Raw genomic sequence first — 27,221 nt, 5'->3', positions numbered from 1 at the left:
CCGGCCAATGTGATCATTTGGTCAATGAACCAACAGGGACAGATGTACGGGTCTTACAGAGGAGTAGATGATGAGAAACACCAAAATGAAACTACCTTTTCCTGTATTGTGTTTGCAGTCTCATCTTTAGAATGTTCCAGTGATTATTTTGAACTTAGTTCCAGTCAGTAAATATTTGTTAAGCACCTGCAACATGCCACATGCTCAGTTAGGCAACAGGCTTGCAATAGGAGTTAGTTCCTAGTCAGCATCAAGAGGCTGAAAAATACTCATGTGCACCCAGATGATGTTAATGCTTATCGGAAGATGAACTAGTGTTATGGGAATATTGGTAACAATTAGTTGTGTTGGTCAAATCTGGAGAGGCCTGTTGAGGCTACTATCATTTTAGCTGGTTCTCTGAAGGTAAAGAGGTAATGTAGCAGATGGTGATGTTAGGTCGAGTACAGACTGCACCTCTTGGCACTTAATATGAGACTAGCAGATAACCCTGGACAGTGATATACTTGGACATAAAGGTGCATTATATTTGGACATAGAAGATGGTGTTGGTGTGAAAAACGCTATATGAAAATGAGTATAAAAGTTGTAACATAATGTTGTTACTGTCCTTAGTAACATTTGTTAATATTATTTTAAAAAGCAGTTGTAGGGGGCTGACATGGTCGTATTCAGGTTAATCCTTTGCTCCCACTGCTCTTGGCACTGGTATCCTGTATATGCATCAGTTTGAGTCCCAGTGACTTCACTTCTGATCCAGCTCTCTGCTCATGTCCTGAGAAAACAGCAAAGGATGGCCCAAGGCTCCTGACTCCCAAATATGGAGCTTGTATTCTGTTTCTTTTCTGTTTGCCTTTTATTTCCTTTTTTTTTTTTTTTTTTTTTTTTGCCTTTCTGCACTAGTTATGTTATCCAGTAAACTGCTAAAAAGAGGTGAAAAGAGTGACATCCTTTTCTTATATTCCTGACAGTTCTTCCACTGTTAGATGACATCAGTTATAAAATTTCTGTATATGTTTTTATTGGGCTGAGAAAAATCTTAATTAAAAGTTTGTAAGCATTCTTGTTCTGAATGGATGTTGAAGATTTTAAGGAAGATTATATGCATCAATTGTTATCATAAGGTTTTGCTTTTTTGATTCTTGGTATGGGAGTGATAGTAAGCTTTTAATTTTATTTTATATTTGTCTTGTTGTGTTTTGTTTTATTTTTTGAGCGAGATAGACCATCAGTGGACTGATGACTGGAATCCAGTAACTGAATTCAGGTCTGCTATATGGTGACCATAACAGTGACCTGACTCATCACCACTTTGTTCCAGTGTCGCCCTGAGGAATCTGGAATTAAGAGACAGAACCAAGTATTGAACCTATCAACTCCATTGTGGGATACAGGCTTTTGCTGCTGCTGTTTCTTCTCTCTTTTTTTAAAGATTTATTTATTTAGTTTACAGAGAGAAGGAGAGACAGAGAAAAGACATCTTCCATTCCAAAATGTTTGCCATAGTTAAAGCTGACTTGATCCAAAGCCAGGAGTCGGGATTTTCTTCCAGTTCTCTCACATGGGTGCAGGGGTCCAAGGACCCCAGGCATCTTGTGCTGATTTCCCAGGCCATAAGCAGGGAGTTGAATCAGAAATGTAGAAATCAGATCTCAGACTGGCACCCATACATAATGCTGGTATTGCAAGCAGAAGCTTAACTTATCATGTCATGGCACTGGCCCCAAGGGATATAGGCTTCTTAACCATAGGTTAAATGTTTGCTGCCCCTGATAAAGTATTTTTCTAATAAATATTTTCATTGTTTTAGCTTGTAATACTTTAACACTTATTAAAAGGATGAACTAAGGTACCTGTTCTGGTATTTGTATAATTTGGTCAGATAATAAACAGCAACTCCACTGAAATGGAAATAAACTATGGGTGACTTTTTAAAAAAATATGTATTTATAAATGTATGTGTATGTGTGTACGTGTGTAATGAACGTTAGACTTATAGAGAGAGGGGGGAGAGGAAGAGACCTTACATCTACTGGTTTACTCCTCAAATGGCCACAACAGCTGGAGCTGATCCAATCCCAAAGCCAGAAGGCAAGAACTCCACAGACTCTCCCATCTGGGTGGCAGAGGCCCAAGTACTTGTACCATCTTCTTCTGGTGTTCATATGAAATACTGGTGTTAGACGTGATGGCTTAACCAATTGTGCTGGAATGCTGGACCCTGATGAAATTTTTTCTTTTTTAAACATGTATGAATTTGGAAGCAGAGCTGGAGAGAAGGAAAGAGAGAGAAAGTGATCAACTCAAGCTAGAGTGATAAGAAAAAACAGAGACAAATTACTACGATCAGAAATAAACAGACTGGACATAGGTCCAAATTCATCCCAGAAAACTTAAAAGGATAACAAGAATATTATAAGCTAATATGACTAATTTTGTCAATAAGCTATAAGCAAGTTAAGATAAAATGGACAGAGCCTTTAAAAAACAAATTCCCAAAGCTTGTGCAATAATAACAAAACATGTTTAATAAAATTACTTTATAGCTTAACAGCCTTCCTAGAAAACAGATGACTTCACCAGTATTTAAGGAATAATTCCATAAAAACCATTCCAGACACGAGAGAAGAAACGAGTACTTGAATACTTCCTTACTCTCCTTTGATGAAACCAGCATTAACCTGAAACGCTTGTAAAACTAAAGACATTGGAGCAGATATTTGATGCAGCAGTTAAGACATCACTTCAAACAACTGTCTCCCATGTCAGCACCTGGGTTCCATCCAGAGAGTGGCAACAACTAAGGCTGGGCCAGGTTGAGGCCGGGAGCCAGGAGCTTCTTCTGGGTCTCCCACTTTGGTGGCAAGAACCCAAGAATCTGGGCTGTTCTCTGCGGTTTTTCCCAAGCCATCAGCAGGGAGCTGAGTAGGGAGTGGAGCAAGGCTTTCCTTGCTATGCCATGATGCCCTGCACCCTCCTTTCTTGAAGTATTGGTTTTTGAACCCACCTGCTTTCCTGGCTATCTCTTGTGCTTGGTCATGAGATTTGTAGTTTCTTTAATGCACTACTGTGTTTGGTTTGCCAATATATTTTTAGGGATTTATGCATCTTTAAATAAATCTTGTTTTGGAAAAAAAATGTTTTGAATTGAAAGTAAAATTTATGTTTATCACGTACAACATGTTCTGAAGTATGCATATGTGTGAATCAGTAATATTGACCTATAGTTTTCCCTGTTTTTTCTTTACCACCTTCCTCCCCCGCCTCCCCCCGTCCCCAACAGCTCTTTTTTCTTAAAGGTTTTCTTTTATTTTATTTGAATGATAGAGGTGAGGGGCAGAGAGGCTTTCTATCTGTTGCTTCCCTTTTCAAATTCTTGCAATAGCTAGGGCTAGGTCAGGCTGAAGCCATGAGGCAGAAACTCTGCAGCTCTCTTGTGGCTAGTGGGAACCCAAGCACTGAGCCTCTCTGTGCTGCCCCCGAGGGCATGCAGTAGCAGGAATTTGGAATCCAAAGCAGAGCCAGGACTTGAACCCAGGTGCTGACATGGGAGACAGTTGTTTGAAGTGATGTCTTAACTGCTGCATCAAATATCTGCTCCAATGTCTTTAGTTTTACAAGCGTTTCAGGTTAATGCTGGTTTCATCAAAGGAGAGTAAGGAAGTATTCAAGTACTCGTTTCTTCTCTCGTGTCTGGAATGGTTTTTATGGAATTATTCCTTAAATACTGGTGAAGTCATCTGTTTTCTAGGAAGGCTGTTAAGCTATAAAGTAATTTTATTAAACATGTTTTGTTATTATTGCACAAGCTTTGGGAATTTGTTTTTTAAAGGCTCTGTCCATTTTATCTTAACTTGCTTATAGCTTATTGACAAAATTAGTCATATTAGCTTATAATATTCTTGTTATCCTTTTAAGTTTTCTGGGATGAATTTGGACCTATGTCCAGTCTGTTTATTTCTGATCGTAGTAATTTGTCTCTGTTTTTTCTTATCACTCTAGCTTGAGTTGATCAATATCATTGAACCTAGCCAAGAGCTAGGTTTTAGTTTGATTGACTTTTCTTCATGTATATTCTATTTCATTGATTTCTACTTGTATTTTTATTATTTCCTTCCTTCACATTTTATTGGACTTAATTGCTTTTCCTTTCCCTAGTATCTTAAGACTGCAGCTTTCATTAGTTTTTGGAAACTTTTATTCCAATGTAAGTATTCATTTACAGTGAGTGCATCTTTAACTGACAGTGAATTCAAGGTAGTTTTTTGGTTTTGTGGGATTTTTTGTTTGTTTGTTTTATTGTCCCCCTAGAAAGAGAATTCATTCTTTACATAATCCACTTTTTTCTTTATGGATAGATACTCTTAAGCTGCCTCTCCTATGAAAATAGCTTTTGGTGGGGAGTTTCCATCCTTGCCTTTCCTCTTTCTATCCCTCCCTCCCTTCTTTTTATACACACACACACACACACTCTTTTATGTATATTCTTTTTTTTTAGTTCTTATCTACCCACCAGTATGGGAAGGAGTTTTTATGATGCATTGCTTCTTTATCTTCAATTCTCTTTATTTTTGACGTATATTATTTTTATTTCTTTACTGTACCTAATTTGTTTTCTTTGTAATTACTCCAATTCTCTGAGCTATTAATATCTGTTATTTCTTATTTCCCATTAATTCTGGATAGTTCTCAGCCATTTCTCCTCTGATATTAGTCACACACCTCCATTTGTAGGAGGGTAATTGCATACATGGTCATTGAATGTTGCTTTTCAGCCTCACTTGTCTTTCTGTTGCAGTTCATGTAATCTTCCATGTATGTTGTCCATCTTCTGAACTAGTTCCTTTAATATATTAATCCCGTTTTATGTAAAGATCTTATCTAGTATTTTCAGCATTTCGGGTCATTTTAGGATTCCATCGTATTACTTACTTTATTCCTCTACAATGAGTCATTTGCCGGTGTTTTCTTGCTGATTTTTTTTTTTTGCACGTTGTATTTTTTATTAGAAATAGAGTATCTTGTGTAAGCAGCAACAGAGACTGAGTTAAGCACTATTTATCCTTAGAAATGAGGTTATCTTATCTCTCTTCAAGCTGTCAGCATGCATGAGGACTTGAGCCCATCTCTTCTCCTCACTTGTGACTGGTTTGGGTTTCACTGTTAAAGCTATCTTGCTTGAATGGGAAGGCCAACCTCTCACGTGTTGCTTTTGTAAGTTTGAACCCCAGAAGGCCTCCAAAGCCTATCCATGAGTTCCCCTGCCCTATCCCCCCACAGCAGCCAATCACATTTTTCCATAAGACCTTCTACAAGAACCCGGGACACCTTACACTCCTGTTACTTCTAAATCTTACTTGCAAAGCTCCTCCTGGTACATTCTACTCCTGAGCACAGTTCTCACGTGGCGCTGCATGGAGTTCACTGTCCTCTTCCCCCAGGCTGCATACCTGTCGCTTATCAGCTGCCAATATGGTCTCAGGTTTGGTATCAGGTACCATGTGTTATACATGTTGTGTGTTCAGCCATCTTGTACTATTGTGGGGGCAGTGGATCTCCCCCCCCCCCCTTGTGGGTGAAGAGGAGGTGGTTGTACAACCACAGATTTCAAATTCTCACCTGTAAAGTGTGCTGTTGGCACCTCAGTAGGTCCTGTAATAGAGAAGCTGTCACAGAGCTCTTGGCTCCAGAGCTAGTTTTTGCCTGCCAGCTCAGCTCCAGCTAAACTGATGCTTTGTCACTACCTTCTCAATTCCTGCTTAATTCAATTCTGAATTTAGGTCCTAGAGACCTGGAAGAAGCTCCTGGCTTCTTGCTTCAGATCAGCTCAGCTCTGGCCATTGCAGCCATTTGGGGAGAAAACCAGTGGATGGAAGATCTTTCTGTCTCTCCTCTTCTGTAAATGTGACCTGCCTTTCCTATAAAATAAATAAATATTTTGGAAAAAAAAAAAGAAATTTATCAAAGTGTATTAGAGAGCCTCCAGGAGGGCCAGGAATCCTGGCTTAGGTGCTGTAAAGTGAAGCCAAGAATCTGGCCTCATCCTTTGCTGGCACTGTTTTATCAGAAACCCTTCCACAGCATTTATTGCCCGTCCCAACAGTTTTCTCTCTTGACTCTTGTCGATCAGTGCCACATTTCTTAGGTTTAAGAATCTGTACTGTTGCCTGTTGGTTAGTATTAAGCTGGACTACTAAGGTTACAGTTGAAAGAGGCCATCTTGGAGCTGACACTGTGATCTATCAGGCTGAGCCTCTGCTTGTGGTGCCAGTAACCTACATCACCTCTGGCTCTGTCTATCTTTCCTTTTCTCTCTGTAACCCCACCTTTTGGGTAAAACTAAATATTCAAAATAAAAAATAAAAGAGGCCATCACTGTATTCCAAGTGGTAAATTGGATGTTCACTTTAGTATTTTGCTCTCTGTAGGGTCTCTCTTCTTCCTTGTGCTTCAAAGCTGCTTCTGCTTGGGGTTGAACTGCTTCGGTAGCATTATTTTGATTCTAAAATATCATGAAAAGCCATCCATTGCATTTGCATTTTTTCCTTGTCAATGAATATGCTTCAAAGAATTCCCCTAAAGCCAGGAGTTGAGGGTTGAGGGAGAAATGGTACTGCAACAGTAGCTGCCTAGAACTTTAAGTTCTTTTTATCTACCTCTTTTTGCTAAGAGAGTAGTTTGTGAGACACAACTGATTAACACCCCTTGGACTGGATAAAATAAGATTTTTTTTAAAGATTTATTCATTTTATTACAAAGTCAGATATACAGAGAGGAGGAGAGACAGAGAGGAAGATCTTCCATCCAATGATTCACTCCCCAAGTGAGCTGCAATGGGCTGGTGCGCACTGATCCGATGCCGGGAACCTGGAACCTCTTCCGGGTCTCCCACGCGGGTGCAGGGCCGTCCTCAACTGCCTTCCCAGGCCACAAGCAGGGAGCTGGATGGAAGTGGAGCAGCCGGGATTAGAACCAGCGCCCATATGGGATCCCGGGGCGTTCAAGGCGAGGATTTTAGCTGCTAGGCCACGCCGCCAGGCCCTAAAATAAGATTCTTGATGAAGTTCATTTTACATGATTTCAGCCTTTCTCAGGCTTACCAATAAACACCAATTGTAGTGCCAGTTTCTTGTAAAAGAATAATATATGCTGAAAGCTCTTAGCTTGTTTATAAACCTTGGAGGTCCATCCCAAGACTGTCCTGTGAGGGTCACTGAAGGCTGCTTATACTGTCTTTCATGTAGTTTAAACTTTGTTAGCTGAACAAGTTGAATTTGAAAAACATTGTTTTAGCTATAGGTCATATCATGTGCCTATGAACTGATCTTGTAAGATGACTGCCTATGATACCACTGTAGGAGTTATTGCACAATTAAGCATAAAGTAGTTAACCTGCTCTAAAATTTATTTGTATTCCCCCCCCCTTCAGACAAAACAGGTGAATTAAATAGGAGAGGTGATAGGAATGACACGGATGTACATGTGGATCACAAGCAGACCTCTGGGTACAATGAAAACACTGTTTTAATGCTCTAGTTCTTAACACTGCATCAGGTCAAACTTAGTGGAAGTCACAAGGCTGAATCACTGTGCAAATGTTTGCAATGGTTAAGGATCGTGTTACAGGTCATTCATATCATCATGTCTTTATCTTGTCTCATTTGCCTCTTGCATAACTGACAAATCTACCTTTACTGAAAGTTTAGGTGTTTACTCTACACAACAAAATAAGATTGTAAAAGAAGAGAAAAATACACCAGAGACCAAGTGACACCCTGACATCTTTGAAAGTAAAAGTAATGCAGGCTAAGGCAATTTAATTATAGTTTCTAAAGCTGTGCTATAACCTTACCTATAGCCTGTAGGTTAGGAAGTATCATCAATCATAAAGATTGTGATTTTTAAAAAATGGGAAGTGAGAAGTGCAGTTAGAGACTCACTCTTTTTTTTTTTTTTTTTTTAAGATTTATTTGTTTTTGTTGCAAAGTCAGGTATACAGAGAGGAGAGACAGAGGAAGATCTTCCATTTGATGATTCACTCTCCAAGTGACTGCAATGGCCAGAGTTGAGCCGATTCGAAGTCAGGAGCCAAGAATCTTCTCCAGGTCTCCCACGTGGGTGCAGGGTCCCAAGTCCTTGGGCAGTCCTCAACTGCTTTCCCAGGCCACAAGCAAGGAAGCAGGACTGCCCTGATTGAAACTGGTGCCCCTGTGGGATCCCAGTGCATTCAAGGCAAGGACTTTAGCCGCTAGGCCACCGCACCGGGCCCAAAACTCCTCTTAATATAACTTACTTGGGATATCTCACGAAGAATTAGTTGGTTTTCTCAAGTGCTTCTTCCAGATGGATACTTGCTTTATTATTTGAAAGCAGTTTTAAATGAATCACTTCCTGAAGCAGCTTATTTTCATTATGTTACATGTTTTTCTTTTCCAGCTTCCTTGGAAGTCACTGACTAGCATCATTGAGTATTATTACATGTGGAAGACTACTGACAGATACGTGCAACAGGTGATTTTTTTCCCACATTGTTACTAGTATGATTTCATTACTGTGAACTTTCTGTTTCTGTTTTAGTACTTAACAGTGCACTAATTTTATTGATTTATTTTTTGATTGTAGAGTTATTTTCTTTTGATGATGTTTACATAGTTGAGAATGGTGTGTGTCCATGTGGACCACTGATTATGGTGTGAAAGTCAAGGAATGGGGGAAAGTGGGTGAGACAACTGCTTCCAATCTTCCTTTCTGTTATTCTTGTATCTGGGGGAAGAGGATATGGCCATTCCCAGCAACCTAACTGCACCAGTAGCAGAGAATGCGGAATGTCACCCTAGGGTCCCTGTTGTGGAACATGTTCTGAGAGTAATGCTTAAATGGTTTCGTTAATTCTGAAATGCTGTTGATTTCATTGCTCCAAGGTTGAGGAAACCCCTCAAAGGTCCTTTGGCTGACATAGTCCACCTCAGAGTCTCCACTTGTCCAGATACATGCTGTCGGAAGCTTGGCCAAGAGAGTTATCCATTTTGTTCTGCCCTCTATAGTATTAGATGTCCTCTGCAGGCCTCAGTGAGCTGTCGTGTGTCCTGTGTGCATCTGGGCAAGCTGTCCACAGCACAGGCTTTAGCAGCTGAGGAGGCCCAGTTCGGACATGGATTCCACAATCAGACCACAAATCCTGTGATATTCCCTGTGGTTGGGGTTTTGGAATCTAGCAGTTCAGTTTGGAGGGAATCCCCAAAGAAACCAGTACTGGGTCCGGCTCAGTGCATGACCCACAACAGCCTGCAAACACACTGGTGATTGCAGTTGCCCAGTTGGTTCTGTCTCATCTCAGACACAAACCAGTGGATGCTGTAGTCCAGCCCAATCCTACCCACCACACATTCAGCGCTCATGCACACCAACAGGAACTACAGCCTAGTCAGAGGTACCTCCAATAACTCCTCTAGGCTTGCCCCAACTACCAGTTCCTGTGCATGCTGATATGTGCAGCAGGCCGGTCCAGTCCATCCTGCTTCCCACTCAGCTCTCGTGTATATCATTGGGTCCTGCAGCCTAGCTCAGCCTGACCAACCCCACCATCCATCCACCTTACACTGGTAGTTGCTACCTACTGCCTGTCTAGCCAGGCTCCAGCCCTGGTTTTCATGCTTGCTGGTGGGAGCTACATTCTCAGTTTCCTTACTAGGACTACTCCCAGCCCTGAGTCTTGCACTTTCCAGATGGTACTGTGATCCAGACTGACAGGACCTGCCCCCAGTCTCAGCATTTCCAGCTGCTGCTGTGGCAAAGCCCGAGCAGCCTGCACCTATTCTGGCTCATGCATGCACCAGTGGATACAGTTGCTTAGCCCAGCCTGGCTCTCCTCACCCAGCTCAGATGCAGCCCCACAGCCCCTCTACCGGGCTCACCCCTCCCTCCAGGATCTAATGTGTGCTAGTGGGTGCTGCGGCCCAGTCTCGCATGGCCTGCCTCATCTCGGCATTTGCCAGCAGGTGCTACAATTTGGCTCGGCCCAACCTTCCTCTAGTTCCAACTCATGCTGGTGGTTGCTACAGCCTAGCCCAACCTGGACAGCCCCTAGCTGGGCACTAATATAAACTGGCTGGTGTTTTAGCCCAACCTGGCCTGTCCCGCACCCCAAACTGATTCTTAGGTCAGCCAGTGGGTGCTGTAAACTGACCCAGCTTGGTCTGTCCCAGTGAACTAATTTTGAATGTTTTGTTTGCTTTATCTTTCAAGACCTTTTTGAGCTAACCTGATTTTGTATTTTTTAAATACCATTTTTAGGATTATCATCTTAATATGTATATATCTTTGACTTCAGCATTCATTGTGGCAGGTAGTTGAGGATGTCAGGGAAGGATATAGGCCCCTTGCATGTGACTGTTGTATGCCTCTGTGAGTGTTTTTTTTTTTTTTAAAGATTTATTTACTTTATTACAAAGTCAGATATACAGAGAGGAGGAGAGACAGAGAGGAAGATCTTCTGTCCGATGATTCACTCCCCACATGAGCGCAACAGCTGGTGCTGAGCTGATCCGAAGCCAGGAGCCTGGAACCTCTTCTGGGTCTCCCACACGGGTGCAGTGTCCCAATGCACTGGGCCTTCCTCGACTGCTTTCCCAGGCCACAAGCAGGGAGCTGGATGGGAAGTGGAGCTGCCGGGATTAGAACCGGCGCCCATATGGGATCCCAGGGCGTTCAAGGCAAGGACTTTAGCTGCTAGGCCACGCCACCGGGCCCGGCCTCTGTGAGTGTTGATGAGAAGTACCAACTGTGCAGCATCAGCATGAGCTTCTGGAACATTCATTTTTATCAGATTTGAACATTTAGATCCCTGCCATCAAGAATATAATTTTATATAAATTATCTTCTGAAATTTTCTTTCGTAATATTTGTGTTGGTTAGGTCCCCTACATCTTTGATGTTAACCATTGTAGTGTTGTTAGTTTGATTTTTTTTTCATGATATACATATGATTGTTCTCAAATTTTCTGCAAAAGCAGGGAATCATTTTTTTCAGACCTTCCTAAATGTTCTAAATTCATGTAACTGTCTGTTACTTACTTTGAATACTATTGCCTCTGAGGGGAGAGATACAGTTTTCTGAAATGAAACGGTCATCTTAGTCAATGGTTGTTTTACATTCTTACCTTGGTCATGTGTTGTAACTCACAAAGTCAGAAGCAAATGTTTTAACACGAACATTTTTTCTAATTATGAGGTTACACAGTGTCAAATGTTGGATGCTTTGAAAAGACATATTAAGGGGGCCCGGTGGCGTGGCCTAGTGGCTAAAGTCCTCGCCTTGAACGCCCCAGGATCCCATATGGGCGCCGGTTCTAATCCCAGCAGCTCCACTTCCCATCCAGCTCCCTGCTTGTGGCCTGGGAAAGCAGTCGAGGATGGCCCAAAGGCTTGGGACCCTGCACCCACATGGGAGACCCAGAAGAGGTTCCTGGTTCCCGGCCTCAGATTGGCGCAGCACCGGCTGTTGCACTCAGTTGGGGAGTGAAACATCGGACGGAAGATTTCCTCTCTATCTCTCCTCCTCTCTATATATCTGACTTTGTAATGAAATAAATAAATCTTTAAAAAAAAAAGACATTTTAAGGATCACTTTTGTATAGTTATGAAGTTATGAATAATAAACAGATAGTCTGGAACTATTGAAAAATTTCCAGTGTCAGTGGCATACAAATTAAAAAAAAAAATTCTTATTTCAGACAACTTAGATAGAAATGAAAACCCAAAAGCCTGTATTACTGAAATCAAAAGCATCTGTACATGTGTTGGAGATGATGGCCTCAAGTGTTTGATGACAGTATTCCCAACAACGTCAATACAAGTTGTCCCTCTAAGTGGTTTTGTTTCATAATTGGACAAATGAAAAATAGCCTTATATTGTCATTTGTCTTACTTTTGGACATCAGCTGTGTGTTGTTTGCCTTTCCTGTTTGCATTTGCTGTTGTGTTGATTGGTGTCTGGATTCAATTAAATAATCTCCTTCCCATTCCTTTTCCTGCATTTGGTTCCTAATTAGTTCCGGTAAAATCTTAAGTGAGTTTAGCCAAGATCTGAAGTTTGCTGCATATCTCTCAGCATTTGAGGATAGATGTGTATTTAGTTCTACTTAGAATAACCACAAATTCTTCTCCTGCTTGGATTTTTGGATGTAATCATTCTTCTAAAAGCAAAGATGATTTTTTTTTCCCTACCAGAAAGGCAAGTAAGAAATGAAGAAGAATCTACTTTTGAAAAGTAAAAATATGACTTTAAAAGTCCTGTTTATTCACTCATGAAGGAACTGGGAATGGAGCTGTTCATTGTGCTATTTGAAAAATCTGTGTCTAAATATTAATACTTTAGTTTGTCTCAGAATTCAGCAATTTTCCTTACTGCAGCTCAAGAATATGCAGATAAAAGAGAGCTTGTCTTGAAATGGCAATTTTTGAGTTATGCTGTAATGTTTCTTCTCTTGTGCATTTTTAAAGATAATGAAGTGGTAATAATTATTAGGCACTACATATAAAATATTTTACCCATCTTTTGAATCAGAAACGTCTGAAAGCAGCAGAAGCTGAGAGTAAGCTGAAACAAGTCTACATCCCAACTTAGTAAGTAACAGCAATCTTTTAAAAATATTTTTCATGATCCTCATTCTGTCATTACAAGATATGTCTTTTTCTCAGTGTCAGCTAATCTTGAATTTCTTTGTGTACGTCATTTCTTCTATAAAGCATGTGACTCACTTTGTAATTCATGACTACAAATTTGAAAGAAAAAGGAGCAAGTGAGAGAAGTTGAAAGTTAACTAAGATAAGAACTACTGAAAGAATACCACAAATATGATTCTATTCAGAGCTGCAGGGAAAGTTTCCGAAACCAACCCATGAAGGTTTACACCGTTTGAAGCAGATGTGTTTGAGAAAACCTGGGTCTTTGAAACCTCAGAAGCGTGTTTTTCTTCTTTTGCTGCTGCTTCTTTAAATACCATTTGGATATTTATAATAAAATTCATTGGGCACACAAAATTATCAAGTTATAACAGTCTGCTGCAGATATCTTTGAGTCCAAGCTGCATTTGCCTTGGGCAGGACCAGACAAGATGATTTTGCGAGCCTCCTGAAGCCTGCTGGCTGAATGAATGGGTTTTGTTGGACATCATGCATTTCCTGATTAAGTTTGCTATTTATGTGATAGAGGATTTTATGTAGTTTTCTTGCATCTAGTACTAATCAAAACATTGATTACAATAATTTCAGGTGTAGCATTCTGTTATTATGAGTTTAGAAACTATGGTCGTATTCTATGCTTTTCATTTTCTTCAGGTTTTAAATATTGATTATTGAAGAATAATTAGTTTATTGAATACCATAAATATAGTGCTATCCTAATTTTGGGGGGGGGATTAAAATGACATTTATTACAAGTTTTCATATGCTCCTGCAAGATTTTTCTCATTCTTTGAGCTATGTGCAGTTTTTTAATACCTAGCCATTTTTCAGTAGATACGTATCTTTTTTTTTATGTATTGGAGACTTCATGGGCAGTGAGTTATCTTTCATATTAAACTTTTACCTCATACAACAAGCTATTGTTTAATTTTTATAGTATGCAATTTACAGAGTACATCATTTTAATTTAAAATTGTGATATCCCATCTTCAGATTTCTTTTAAGAGTAACTCCCTCCACAAATACAATTGTGACCTTTGTGTTCTAGAATTTTAAAAGCAGACATGCCAGCTTTCTTATATATCACAGTGTTGTCATCATCAAAAGAAGATTCATGTCACGAGTTTTAACCAAAGTTATCCAGATCAGCATTTCTGGTCTGCTGTGCATTGATCTGGCATTCTTTAAGTTAGGGAACTGTGGGCCAAATCTAATGCCTGTTTCTGCAAATAAAATTTTAGTGAGATGTGACCAGCATGGTCACTCATTTGTATATTCACTATTTCTGCTTTTGTAGACAGTGACAGAATTCAGTGCTGTGACAGAAATTATATTACTTGTAAACCTATAATATTTAGTATTTTCCCTTTGCAGAAAAAACTTTCAAGTAAATGGTCTTAGGCATCAAGACTATAGAAGAACACTTCAAAAAGCTTATAAAAATTGAACAAAAAGTTTATTTTAGTGCAAAAGATTTTTGAAGTCCATGCATAGTTTTTATATGACATTTTCCATGAACTTTTAAAAATTAGCTTATTTTTTTGAAAGAGTTAGAGAGAAGGACACACACAGAGGGAGATATCTGCAAACTGCTGGTTCACTCCCCAAGTAGCTACAAAGGCGATGACTGGGCCAGGTGGAAGCCAGGAGCCAGGAACTTCATCCAGGTCTCCCATGTGAGTGAAGGGATGCAAATACTTGGACTGTCTTTCACTGCTTTCTAGAGACATCAGCAGGGAGCTGGATCAGAAATGGAACATCTAAGACTTGAACCTGTACCGATATGGAATGTGGGCATCACCAATGACTGCTTCAGCTACCATACCACAATGCTGGATCCCCCACCATGAACTTTAAAAAAAAAGTATTTATTTACATGAAAGCCATAGCAAAAGAGAAAGAGTACTGTTTCACTCCCCACATGGACGAAATGGCTGGGACTGACCCAGGCCGAAGTCAGGAGCTCCCTCTGGCTCACCCACATTTGTGTAGATGCCCAAGCATTTGAGCTATCCTCTGCTGTTTTCCTGGGTACATTAGCAGGGGGCTGGATAGGAATTGGAGCTGCCAAGATTTGACTGGCACCTATATGGGGTGCTAGCCTTTAGGCAGCAGTCAGTTTTGCCCTATACGTTATAATTTTGCAAACCCTTCCCTCCAGCACTTTTAAGATCTTTGTATATGTGTGAATAGTAATAAGGAGAATACAAGAAAGATCAAGTGCGTGAAGTTGTAGACTCTGGTGTATAGATGAGGGAGTCACTACATAAAAGAAGTGGTGGTTTCCTATGATGTGTCCTTAAAAGACATCTTTATGTTCATTTCCCAGACACAGATTGCCACAATGATATCACTTTTCCTGTGAGGATTAATCTGTGGGTCCTTGGTTTTTCAGAGCATTTTCTGTGATCCGCATGTTCGTACACAGCCATGGCACACATTCCTTTTATGATTCTTAAAATCAGTGGTTTATCCAGTCAAGTAGCATTCAGAAAATTTGTGTTGACTGTCATTCTTTTTTCAGGCAGTTCAACTGTAAATTTGCATGAGCTGTTTCAGCACATATATTTAGCCCTGCGTTAAATGTCAGAAGTTTTCTCATTTCTGGGAATCCTCTGCCTAGTCATTTGAATTCAAAGAACAGTTACCTGTCTCATTTAAAGTGCATTTTAAAAAAAATTTTTTTATTATTATTGGAAAGCCGAATATACAGAGAGGAGGAGAGACAGAGAGGAAGATCTTCCATCCGATGTTTCACTCCCCAAGTGAGCCACAACGGGCCGGTACATGCCAATCCGATGCCGGGACCAGGAACCTCTTCCGGGTCTCCCACGTGGGTGCAGGGTCCCAAAGCTTTGGGCCGTCCTCAACTGCTTTCCCAGGCCACAAGCAGGGAGCTGGATGGGAAGTGGAGCTGCCGGGATTAGAACCGGCGGCCATATGGGATCCCGGGGCTTTCAAGGCGAGGACTTTTAGCCGCTAGGCCACGCTGCCGGGCCCTAAAGTGCATTTTTAAGACAAATTTGCCTTCAGAATATATTGCTAATACAATAGATGAGTAAATAATAGCCCTGTTTTATATAGTCAAGGTTTCAGTGTCCAGAGGTTAAGTGATTTCTTTGTGTGGTTGTTTTGTATCTATGTGCCTATTGGGGGTTATCTTCTGACTGTTACAGTAATCATGCCAAAAAGAACAAACTTAGGTAGAACTGCAGAGAGGGCAAGTCCTTGGGTCCACTCTGCTGGGGATTTCATGTGTCTTGGTAGGTGTGACTTATCATTCTGGGGGCTGGCGGAATGGCTCAGTTGGCTAATCCTTGCCCTTCAAGCACTGAGATCCCGTATGGGCACCAGTCCATGTTCTGGTTGCTCTACTTCTCATACAATTTCCTGCTTGTGGCCTGGGAAAGCAGAGGAGGAAGGCCCTGAGCCTTGGGACCCTGCACCTGTATTGGAGACTTGGAAGGATCTCCTGGAAGAAGCTTCAGGTCAGCTACTTGAGGAGAAAACCAGCAGATGGAAGATCTTACTCTCTCCTTTTCTCTGCAAATCTACCATTCCAATAAAAATAAATAAATCCTTAAAAAAAAAAAGAATGTAGTCTGCATGCAGGACATAGTCAACATTTAGCCATTCAGTATGTATTCCTAATAAATCATTGCTAGTTAGATTTGCTTTTCTTGTTGTTGTGTAAACAAAACAATACATGTCTAGCAAATAGGCATGAATAATCCTTTAGAAAGAAAGCTTAATTGGTTCAGAGAATGTTCAAAGAATGTTGTTTATCTGGCACTGAATAAATGTATGTTAAGTGAATTCTTAGTTTATTAAAGACATTTGATGTGCAATTTTGCAACATTCTTGTGCATGGTTTTTAAGCAGAGGTGTTAACCTGTGATAGATTGGACCAGTTAGTCATTTCATGTTTGCCCAGTAAGTACCAAGATAGCTTAGACTTGGGGCAGATGTTTGGCACAGTAGTTAAAACACCACCTTGGATGTCAGTCTCATATTGGTATGCCTGGTTTGAATCTCTCCTTTGCATTTTTTAAATATTTATTTTCTGGAAAGGCAGTTAAGATTTACAGTGAGGAGAGACAGAAAGATCTTCTGTCCACTGGTTTGCTCCCCAAGTGGCTGCAACAGCAAAAGCTGAGCTGATCTGAAGCCAGGAGTCTGAAGCTTCTTATGGGTTTCCCACAAGGGTGAAGGGGCGCAGGGCTCTGGGCCATCCTCTATTGCTTTCCCAGGCCACAAGCAGGGAGCTGGATGGGAAGTGGAGCTGCCGGGGCATCCATATGGGATCCCAGTGCGTACAAGGCAAGGATTTAGCTACTGAGCCGTTGTGCTGGGCCCTCAAAAATTGTTTTTCTCAGGAGAATTTAATGCTAAGTGGTGAAACTTAATTACAGCTTTTTCAAAGGCTCCTAGATGTTCTTCTAAGGAACTTCTGTTGATTGGAAAAGAGATACAGCCATGTTTCCTTTGTGATGTCAGGCATAAGCAGCTGGGTTTTACATGGCTTTTTTTTTTTTTTTTAATCAAGATGAATGCTTTGGGTCAATGTGAACACCTTGCTTTTACTAGTCTTTTTATTCAGACATTTTGAAGAGTTCATAATTATGATAAATCAGAAATGACATGTAGAGCTTTTTTGCCTTGTTTATCCAAATCATTTTTATCACTTCACTTTACATTTCATTGGAAGCAGCAAACCAAATCCCAACCAAATATCCACCAGCAATGGCAAGCCTGGGCCTGTGAATGGAGCAGTGGGGACCACATTCCAGCCTCAGAATCCCCTCCTAGGGCGAGCCTGTGAGAGCTGCTTTGGTAAGTGTTTTCCTCCAGGCCTCTTCTCTTAGAGGCCTGTGGGCACCTCAGGAAATAGGGTGGGAGTTTTGAGTAGCTTTTCTGCAATGAACCTATGCCCTTCCTCACCTTCTATTTGGACAGCAGGCAATAATTAGATGCTTACTGGGTCCACACCTTAGCTAGACTTTAGAGTCCCTATGATTTCTTCTCTACGTCCCTGTGTTTGTTGTGTTTTTTTATAGTTCAGAATTATGCCAGCTTTGCCCACATCATAATAAACCAAATCACCTTCTGATTTTTCTCAGTATACTTTGGAAAATTAAAGGCTACACATAAGTTTGTAGGGAAGACCTACACGTAAGACACACTGCTATTTATAACCCTCAGACCAGCTCCCTGCAGGCACTAATTTAGAAGACACTATTCTGTGGTACTTGCTTTTGGCCCCAGGGCCCTGTAGTTTGATTGTGGCACAATAAGATGGTGTTCTATTATATTTGCCTGGGTGTTAAACAGAGTTGGACAAATTAGTATTTAGTAGGTAATATACTTTATGCATTTATTTACAATCTCAAACACCAGTATAATCTCTTCACAAATTTTTCTAAAATTTTTGATGATGTTTATCTAGTTGGGAAAGATGCATGCCCACGTGGACCACTGATTAGAATCAGAAGGGTTGAAGAATAGGGGAAAGTGGGGAGACCCTTGTTTTTAATTTTCTTTTTATTCTTCATGTATTTGGGGGAATGGGGAAGAAGCCACACTCAGCATCTCAGCTGCATTAGTACCTGGGACTGGGGAATGGTTGCCCCCTGTCATGCCAGGGTCCCCAGTATGGAGCATGCTCCAAGCATTCTGCTCAAGTGGTTTTGATAGTTCTGAAATGCTGTTGATTTTGTTGCTGCAAGAATGAGGAAATCCTCTAAGGTCCATTGGCTGACATAGTCCACCTTACAGTCTCCATTCACTCACATACTGGCTGTCAATGCTTGACTGGGAGAGTTGTCCAATATAGTCTGCCCTCCATGCTCTGTTGTGGTACTAGATGTTCTTCCACTGGAACCAATGGGTGTCGCAGTCCAGCCTGGTTCTGCCCAGCACATACAAAGCCCTCACACAAACCAATGTGGGCTGCAGCCTAGTTGGAGCAACCCATAAGATTTATGTGTTTTTCTAATGAAGAGTTACCAAGCGCGGGAGAGACAGAGAAAGATCTTCCATCCTCTGGTTTACATCCCAATTGGTTAGAACAGCTGGAGCTAAGCTAGTACAAAGCCAGGAGTCTGGAGCTTCTTCTGGGTCTCTTATGTGGATAGAGAACCCAAGTACTCAGGCCATCCTCCACTGCTTTCCCAGAGACATTAGCAGGGAATTAGATTGGAAGTGGAGCTGCTGAGACCCAAACTGGCACCCATATGGAATGCTAGCATTGGCAGGAGACAGCTTTACAACTGTACCACAACACCAGCCCCCAAGTAGTGTCATTTTTAACGTGTTTATGAGCAATACGTTATTTTAATTTTTTATTTGAGATCAATATGTTAGTAGTAAATATCATAAGCTGTGCACTAATATAGTGTAGATTAGAAAATTGATGTTCATTTAAAAATTTTTAATGATAGGAATTTGGTATTTTCTATTTGTTAAAGAATAGTTTTTATCATTGAATTTGAGTTATTTGTAGGCAGAGACATTTATTAATGAATACGAAATGACTTTTTGAAGTCAGTGTTTTGGGGCCGTTGCCATGGCTATATGGACTAATCTTCTACCTGTAAGTACCAGCATCCCATATGAGCTCTGGTTCATGTCCTGGCTGCATCGCTTCCCTTCCAGCTCCCTGCTTAGGATCTGGGAAGGCAGCAGAGGATGTCCAAGTTGTTGGGACCTTGAACTCTTGTGGAAGACCTGGAGAAGCTCCTGGCTTGTGGCTTTGGATCGGCTCAGCTCTGGCCATTGTGGCCATTTGGGGAGTAAGCCAGTGGATGGAATATCTTTCTCTGTCTCTCCTTCTCTTCATAAATGTGATCCTGCCTTTGCAATAAAATAAAATAATAATAATAGTTAAAAGATGGATGTTTAGCTGCTGAGATATCAGTGAAGATGTCTCTTGGGTTCAATGACCAGTTTTTTTTTAAAAGATTTATTTATTTTTATTACAAAGTCAGATATACAGAGAGGAGGAGAGACAGAGAGGAAGATCTTCCATCCGATGTTTCACTCCCCAAGTGAGCCGCAACAGCCGGTGCTGCGCCGATCCGAAGCCAGGAGCCTGGAACCTCTTCCGGGTCTCCCACACGGGTGCAGTGTCCCAATGCACTGGGCCTTCCTCGACTGCTTTCCCAGGCCACAAGCAGGGAGCTGGATGGGAAGTGGAGCTGCTGGGATTAGAACCGGCGCCCATATGGGATCCTGGAGCGTTCAAGGCGAGGACTTTAGCTGCTAGGCCACTGCGCCAGGCCCCAATGACCAGTTCTTGCTCCTAACATGAGCTTCCTGTTACCGCCTACCTGGGAAGCAGCTGTGATGGCACAGGTGATTGGGTTCCTGTCACTCTTGTGGAAGGCCTGGGTCCTGGGGTCAGAGCTGGGCTTGCTGCTTGTGATAACAACAGATAGGAACTCTTACTTTTACTATCTGTCTCTTTGCCTCTCAAATAAATAAGATATGGGGTTTTTTTGTTGTTGTTTTTTAATTATGGCTTGTCATTAGTGTCAGTAAAATTTTATATTTAAATGTAAGTGAAATTTCATATTTTGAATCCAAATACATCCATGACTTAATATTTAGGATTTAAAATTTTTTTATTTAAAAAGAATCGACTTAAGAGGGAAGGCTTTTATGCTTCTGTTTATAAAGATCCCTCCAAAAATAACAGCGAATACACATACTATTCCTAGTAGAGTAAAAGGCAACCTGAATGTAATTCACTGTTTTCTTTTTTGCTGTTGGATTGGGAGGTGTAGGGTGGCATCTTAATATACACCATTTGAACATTATGGTCTGAGGAAGATAACTTATTACAGATCAGAGAAGAGTATTCCAAGGCAGATTTGTAGCATTAGAACCATTTTTATGCTCCACTTCAAGTAACTGTTTCAACATAGATGTTTTCTATCTTAAACTTCAGATCCATTTTGAATGTGAATATTTAAAAATGTTACGTAGCTGTGATTTAAACTGCAAGATAAAATCATTACAGACTAGCAGTGTTAGTCAGCCATATGAAAAGTCAACATATTTGGGTCTTTAATTTACATTTTTAAAAAAGATTTATTTATTTTTATTGGAAAGTCAGATATATACAGAGAGGAGGAGAGACAGAGAGGAAGATCCTCCATCCGGTGATTCACTCCCCAAGCTGCTGCAACGGCCGAAGCTGAGCCAATCCAAAGCCAGAAGTCAGGAGCTTCTATCGGGTCTCCCACACGGGTGCAGGGTCCCAAGGCCCTGGGCCGTCCTCGACTGCTTTCCCAGGCCACTAGCAGGGAGCTGGATGGGAAGTGGGGCTGCCAGGATTAGAACCAGCGCCCATGTGGGATCCCAGCGCATTCAAAGTGAGGACTTTAACCACTACGCTATTGTGCTGGGCCCGGGGTTTTAATTTACATTGTTCCACAAGCTGTATATGCTTACTTGTTAGGAATTTGTAGTTTTTGAAAAAGATTCTGTTTTTAGAAGAGAACTGTAAAAATATTTAATTGATTGGAAAATAGAGACTATTTCTGTTAGATTCCTAACCTTTCCAGTGAAGACTGGAAAACCTTAATTACTGTAAATCAAAAGAATAGGTAGTTTCTGAACCATGACCTTAGGAAGTGTGACTTACTCCCGTACCAAGATAAACGTTAAACTGCTGGAACCTGGGAGCAGACTCTGCAGGGGACTTGTAGGCTCACCTCTGTGGTACTGCATCCCTGCTGGTTTACACAGAGAGCTAGGGACGGTGACGAGCTGAGCCAGACTGGGCCATACAACTCACCTGACTGAATAGGTTGGACAATCCTCCTGGCCAAACTTTGCAGCCTGCTCCTGGGTCTGTGGATACACTAGGGTGGGCTTTGTCAGCCAATATACCTTGCTTGGAAAGATTTTCTCAACCCTGGAGCAATGAAACTAACAACCTTTCAAAGCTGTCTAAACCACTGAAGCAATACCCTGGGAACACTCTTCCCCTAGTGGGATCTGTGAGATCATCAAATGACTCTGTCCATCCCCAGGTGCTGATGTTGTTTGACAGCAAGAAGCAACCCCCTTCTCCTCTTCAAACACAGAAGAACAAAACAAAAGACTGAAACATTTGTCCCACCCACCTTCCTCCTTACTTGACCCTCCCCACCCTAATTGGAGGCATAATGAGCATTCTTATTAACTATGGAAACAATATTAAAAGTAAAATAAAAAATTTTTAAAAGGAAACTGATTTAGGGTATAAGCATAAGTAATAAAAATACTATCTTCATGAGAAATGTGCATCAAAGTTATTTTGAATTAGTGAAACAAAAATTTGCTCAGTATTAAAATGCAAAATATAGGATGCTGCTCCAAATAGTCTGTTAATACCACAGACACTTGATATATGGTTTAATGAAAAATACATGTATATGTTGTACTTTTTTATTTGGCTTATCAGAAAAAGAAAAGTTGTGCTACACACTTAAAGATGCTTTGGGACATTTTTGAAGTATTTGATAATATTTGTTTTAATGTTACAAATTACATGGCAATCTATTTTTTTTCTTATTTTTCTCTCATCTTTAGCTACACAATCTCACCAGTGGTATTCTTGGGGCCCACCTAATATGCAGTGTAGATTATGTGCAACTTGTTGGCTTTATTGGAAAAAATACGGAGGCTTGAAAATGCCCACCCAGTCAGAAGAAAAGTTATCTCCCAGCCCAACCTCAGAGGTAACATGAGCAGTAGTCTTTTCTGGTGTTGAAAATGTCTTGTTATTCAGAGATTAGATTGTTCCCTGAAAACCAAAGTAAAGTATAAAGATGATGTCAGAGTGAGCAAAACTAGTTTTATAACTAAACATAGTACCTCTATATTCAGGGTTGTTGTGGAAGGAGGAAGTGGAAAGCAGGTTTTTTTCCCTCCCAGGTGTTCAAAAGAATGATCATAATGCAATTACTCAGACAAAGGAGTACTATAAGTGGGAGGTGTTAGCACAACCAGAGTTGACAAATTAAATGTTTGTAACTTTCAGGTACTGTTAAACATCTTCTTACATAAAGTAATAAATGCAAATTAAGCATTTTCTTCTTCCTCAGGCTATTGTGGAAGGACGATAAGATACAGACAATAGTTGATACATGATTTTAGTAAAAATCCTCCTAGATTGAAGCTGTTTAAACCCCTTTGTGTACCAGAGGGCAATAGTTGTTTCCCAACACCCACAGGGTTTCAGGACTCCTTGACCTAGAAAACAAATCAAAAAGAAGGACAGTTCCCTCAGCAATTTCTTACTATGTTAATGTGATTTGGAGTTGCTCCGTAGAAGCACAGACTACACCTCCAATTGCATTCCCTTCTCACCTTCTTCCCAAGGAGCACACTTCTCTGCTCTCTGTGTTGGGAGTAGAGTAGTAAGGTATAGAAACTTTGGTGGAAGATTTAAAAACTGTGCTGTGTTTTGAGCATGATGCAAGTAGTATCAACTTTGACATGCTCTGTTTGTTAACGTTTGTTGGTCTCTGACTTTGCAGGACACCCGGGTCAGAAGTCACATGTCCCGCCAGGCCATGCAAGGGATGCCAGTCCGAAACACTGGCAGTCCAAAGTCTGCAGTGAAGACGCGTCAAGCTTTCTTCCTTCATACTACATATTTCACAAAATTTGCACGTCAGGTCTGCAAAAACACTCTCCGGTTGCGGCAGGCAGCAAGACGGCCATTTGTTGCTATTAATTATGCTGCCATTAGGGCAGAATGTAAGACGTTTTTAAATTCTTAACCTTACTTGTTGTGCTTCTGACCATCTGCTTCTTTCACTCTTTTCTCTGTGTTTTTCCCCCCTTTTGGTTTGTTTGTTTGCAATAAACATAAGTTCCTGTGTACAGCCTTTTATTTGTTTTTTTTTAACATTGTTTTTGTCTGTTGCCATTTGTATCATGCCAACCTGAAAGAAAAAAAAATCACAATTTCTATAAATATTTATCAAACAAATAGTGATGCCCAATAAAAGGGTGGTTGGAGGTGATCCTGTCCCTGGAGTTTTGTAATGGAATTGCTTAAAGAGCCCTGATTGAAACATTTTTGCCTGTTCATGGTGTCTCAACAGAACCATTGAGGATGGTGTTGCAATGAAATCCTGTATGATGCAACACAGGCCAGACTTACTTGGATTCATTGGGTTTGAATAAAATTTACCAGTACACTAATTAGAAATTGTATGTTTTAGTAAACCTCTCATTTTCACATGACCCTTTTACTGTCATACAACATAAGAGATTCATGGTACACTGCATAGCACATTTCCTTATTAAAGGGTTTAGGAAATGACAAAAATTTTTAAATCATTTTGGGTGATTTTTCTGAAAGTACACATTGGGTTATTACATGCCATCATCTGAATTTGTGGTAAAGCAGTCTATTTGTGTTATTTGTTTTCCATTTCATAATCACATATATATCATTACATGACATCACTTATTTTCAACAATTTCAGTCGTATGCTTCATTTTATTAGAACACAAGCCATATGCACCAGTGAACTGTTGATTTTACTGTTAAAGCCATGTTTCTGCAATATGTACATAATTTGTGTGTTTACTCTGGAGTCACACTCTGGCTAGTATGTTAGAGCCATGCAGTTCTTCCCCTCAGGGATCAGAAAGCTTGCTGTCTGCATAGATAGGAAATCTTAAAGGCAGTCAGATGCTGTTTCTTTACTTTTCCTTTCGTAAGTTGCTCCGCTTTGATTCATAAAAGAGTGATGACTGAGAATGCATTTTTTTGGTTTTCAGTTTTTCACAAAGGTAATTTTGAGCAGAACAGTCAAAAGGCTTTGCAACTGACAAGTAAAAGCTCAGTAATAGAGGAAAAGTGCTTTGTGAAAAGAAGAGTGGAACTGGTAGCAGTATCAGATTCCCATGGAGGGGAAATTGAATGTTAGATTCAGTGATATTTGAGAATTTAGCTTTTTAACTCGAGGTTCTTGTACTAGCATTTCCGGCTAAGTGTTCTTAGCTTATCTCCTTACCCATTTGAGGAACTGGAAATAAACATATTTAACCAAATTGTTGCTTTAAAACACATATATTTTAATGTAATTTCTTAACTAAAAAGAACAATAAAACATTTGAGAAAGAAAATTAAGAAATTCCTGCATTGAAATTGACCCGGAGCCAGTATCATCTTTTGTTCCTTTGAATGGAAAAGAAACCATCACCACCCACCTTAATTGGCTGCTGAGAAAACCTTTGTCTCCTGTTGATTTTCGGTTAATTTGCATGTCATCTTTATTTTGATTCTTCAGCAAAGTGTGTTTTTCTGTCACTTCATTCTAATTTTTTTCCTTAATTGAAGGTCATGTGCTTTAAAAAAAGTCAAGATTAGATTACCTGTATTTTATTTCTGTAAGCATATAGAAAAGAATATTTATTGTGATGAGATTCAAAGAGCATATGTTATTATGTATTTATCTTCACTGGTTACAGAGAATCAGATTGTTATAATAATTAATGCTACCCTAATAGCTAAAATGACAATGTTTCAGTTGCATCTATTCATTCATTGTTTTTTAGTCAACTAATTAATCCTTTTCCTAGTGTCTGAATCTTATCCCATCTTCACTCTTACGCAAGTTGTTATCTGTTTGTCAGGTCTCTTAATCTTGGCTTGTTACGGAGACTAGATTTTAAGGCCCTAGTATCCACAGGCAACCATGCGTGTCATCCACTGGCCACACATATAGGTAGTTTTGTTTTTGCTTTCCAGAAGAATTTTGCTTGGTTTTCCCAAGGGCAATGATGACAGCCCCCACCTAATACTCCAATAAAATTAATGTACCTCTAAATCCTTTGGCAGTTTGTTATTCTAAAAATATTGATAGGTTAAGAGTTGTAATTAATACATATTTTGAATAACTCATCATTATGCTGAGGAAGAAATGAGTTTTTCTTGTGAGCACACTGAAAAGTGACCCCTTCCATGACTTGGAGCAGCAGCAGTATGGCACCCAGTGACGCAGGCAGAGTTCATGAAGTAAGACTACCTAAGAGCGATGAAATAGCAGGCTAGGGAGACAGACTCAAACAGCTGAGAGAAGCATTGGTCACAACTATTCATCCTTGATTTATGAAGTAGTTCCTGTTGAGAGGAAACTTTTTGGATTGGGCATAACATTCTTTGGCCTTTATTTTCATCCAGAAGTATTTTGAAAGACTTGGTAAAAAGAAAAGTCTTTGCAAGAAGTTAAGAAGACGATGAGATCTGTTAATATTTAAAATTTTTCCTTTTGAGTCATGAAAATGTTTCCTGTTTAAAAAAATAACTTAAAAGCAAGTAAATAGTATGACCAATATGTTTAAAATTTGAGATATCTATCTGAATGTATGTAATTTTAAAACCAGTTTCCCCAAATACCCATTTAGATGTAAATAATGTGCCCTTATATGTATGTATACAGGTTCATGCCCAAAATTACCACCCCCCAGTAAAATGCCCAGGCCCGTTCTGCCATGCGTACAGTGCTTATAAAAATGCCTTGGTGGGCCAAAACACAAAACATTACATAAAGTCAAGTACTGTGTTGTTCACAAGACTTGGAGCCCAAATAGCACATCTAACCACATTAAGTTTAGGCATTCTGTCTCTTCCTCATGCTCCCCCGACCCCAGCAGCAGTAAAGCTATACCATGACAACAATGTCTTTTCTCACTGCCATGAGCTAGGATCTCAGACTTCCTATATGACTCTGTCAAGAATGAAAAAATTCAAATACCTGATGAGCATGAAGTATGATTTCACATATGTCAGAGACTGAAGTTAACTTAATTGTATTAGAAGGATCATATTTGATAGACACTCATAGAAGCAGTTAATAGAAAAAGGTTGCCCTGGCAGCTTGTACAGATGAGCAGGTCTCAGAGCTAACACCAGACTCCAGCAGCCTCTGAATCCCCCTGTATGGAGTTATCTGAAAGTTACCAAAGGCCGGTTTTCTGTTTGAAGATATTAGTACAGATTTGAGAGAATCCCAGGATCCTCAATTCATGAGAATTTTGTTGAATATTTTAAGTGTGTGTCTAGTAATTTCTCATTGAAAGTGATGAATAATTGTAATGTACTTTGCTGAAATTTTAAGCCTTAAACATTAGAACAGTTTTGGTTTATTTTGGTGTTTTGTTATTTTACTTACAGTAACATTTTATTTCTAAATAGATACTTTAAATGTGCTTAAAGGTGTAAAAGTGGTTACATATTACCTTCCTATTCCTGATTTACCCATTTTGGAAGTAGCCAAACTGTCTTTTAAGTATGCATGATTATCTGTGCATTTGTAAGGATCTAGGAAGATGTGTTCTTGGGTTTTGTGAAGATAGTAGCATTCTGTATACATTGTTCTATCCCATAATTTAACCTCCCTATTTAATTTTTAGGTTATTTTCAACGATAAATAATGTTGCAACAAACATGCAAATGTCATTTTGCACTGTCTGCAAAGTTTCTGGGAGAGCTGGGTCAAGGCACATGCGTTTGAATTTCTGCTGCT

The 27,221-nt window shown here is 40.1% G+C and overlaps 1 protein-coding gene across 7 annotated transcripts in view; it reads left to right on the top strand.

Moving 5' to 3' along the window:
* The window catches only part of MTA3 (metastasis associated 1 family member 3), a 153,846-nt gene that overhangs the window by 105,879 nt on the left and 20,746 nt on the right, over nt 1–27,221 (top strand). For 5 of the 7 annotated variants that reach the window (XM_058668016.1, XM_058668017.1, XM_058668018.1 and 2 more), the window contains exons 10-14: nt 8,437–8,511; nt 12,566–12,624; nt 17,393–17,517; nt 22,264–22,412; nt 23,214–23,436. In XM_058668016.1, coding sequence (XP_058523999.1) covers nt 8,437–8,511; nt 12,566–12,624; nt 17,393–17,517; nt 22,264–22,412; nt 23,214–23,436 — 631 coding nt within the window. Of the gene's footprint in view, nt 1–8,436; nt 8,512–12,565; nt 12,625–17,392; nt 17,518–22,263; nt 22,413–23,213; nt 23,565–27,221 lie in introns of those variants that run through there. The other 2 variants (XM_058668013.1, XM_058668015.1) reach the window with 2 other exon arrangements.

The sequence above is a fragment of the Ochotona princeps genome, chromosome 8 (genome assembly GCF_030435755.1).
Source record: "Ochotona princeps isolate mOchPri1 chromosome 8, mOchPri1.hap1, whole genome shotgun sequence".
In the NCBI taxonomy this organism is placed as follows: domain Eukaryota; kingdom Metazoa; phylum Chordata; class Mammalia; order Lagomorpha; family Ochotonidae; genus Ochotona; species Ochotona princeps.
This window is presented reverse-complemented; position numbering and strand designations above follow the sequence as displayed.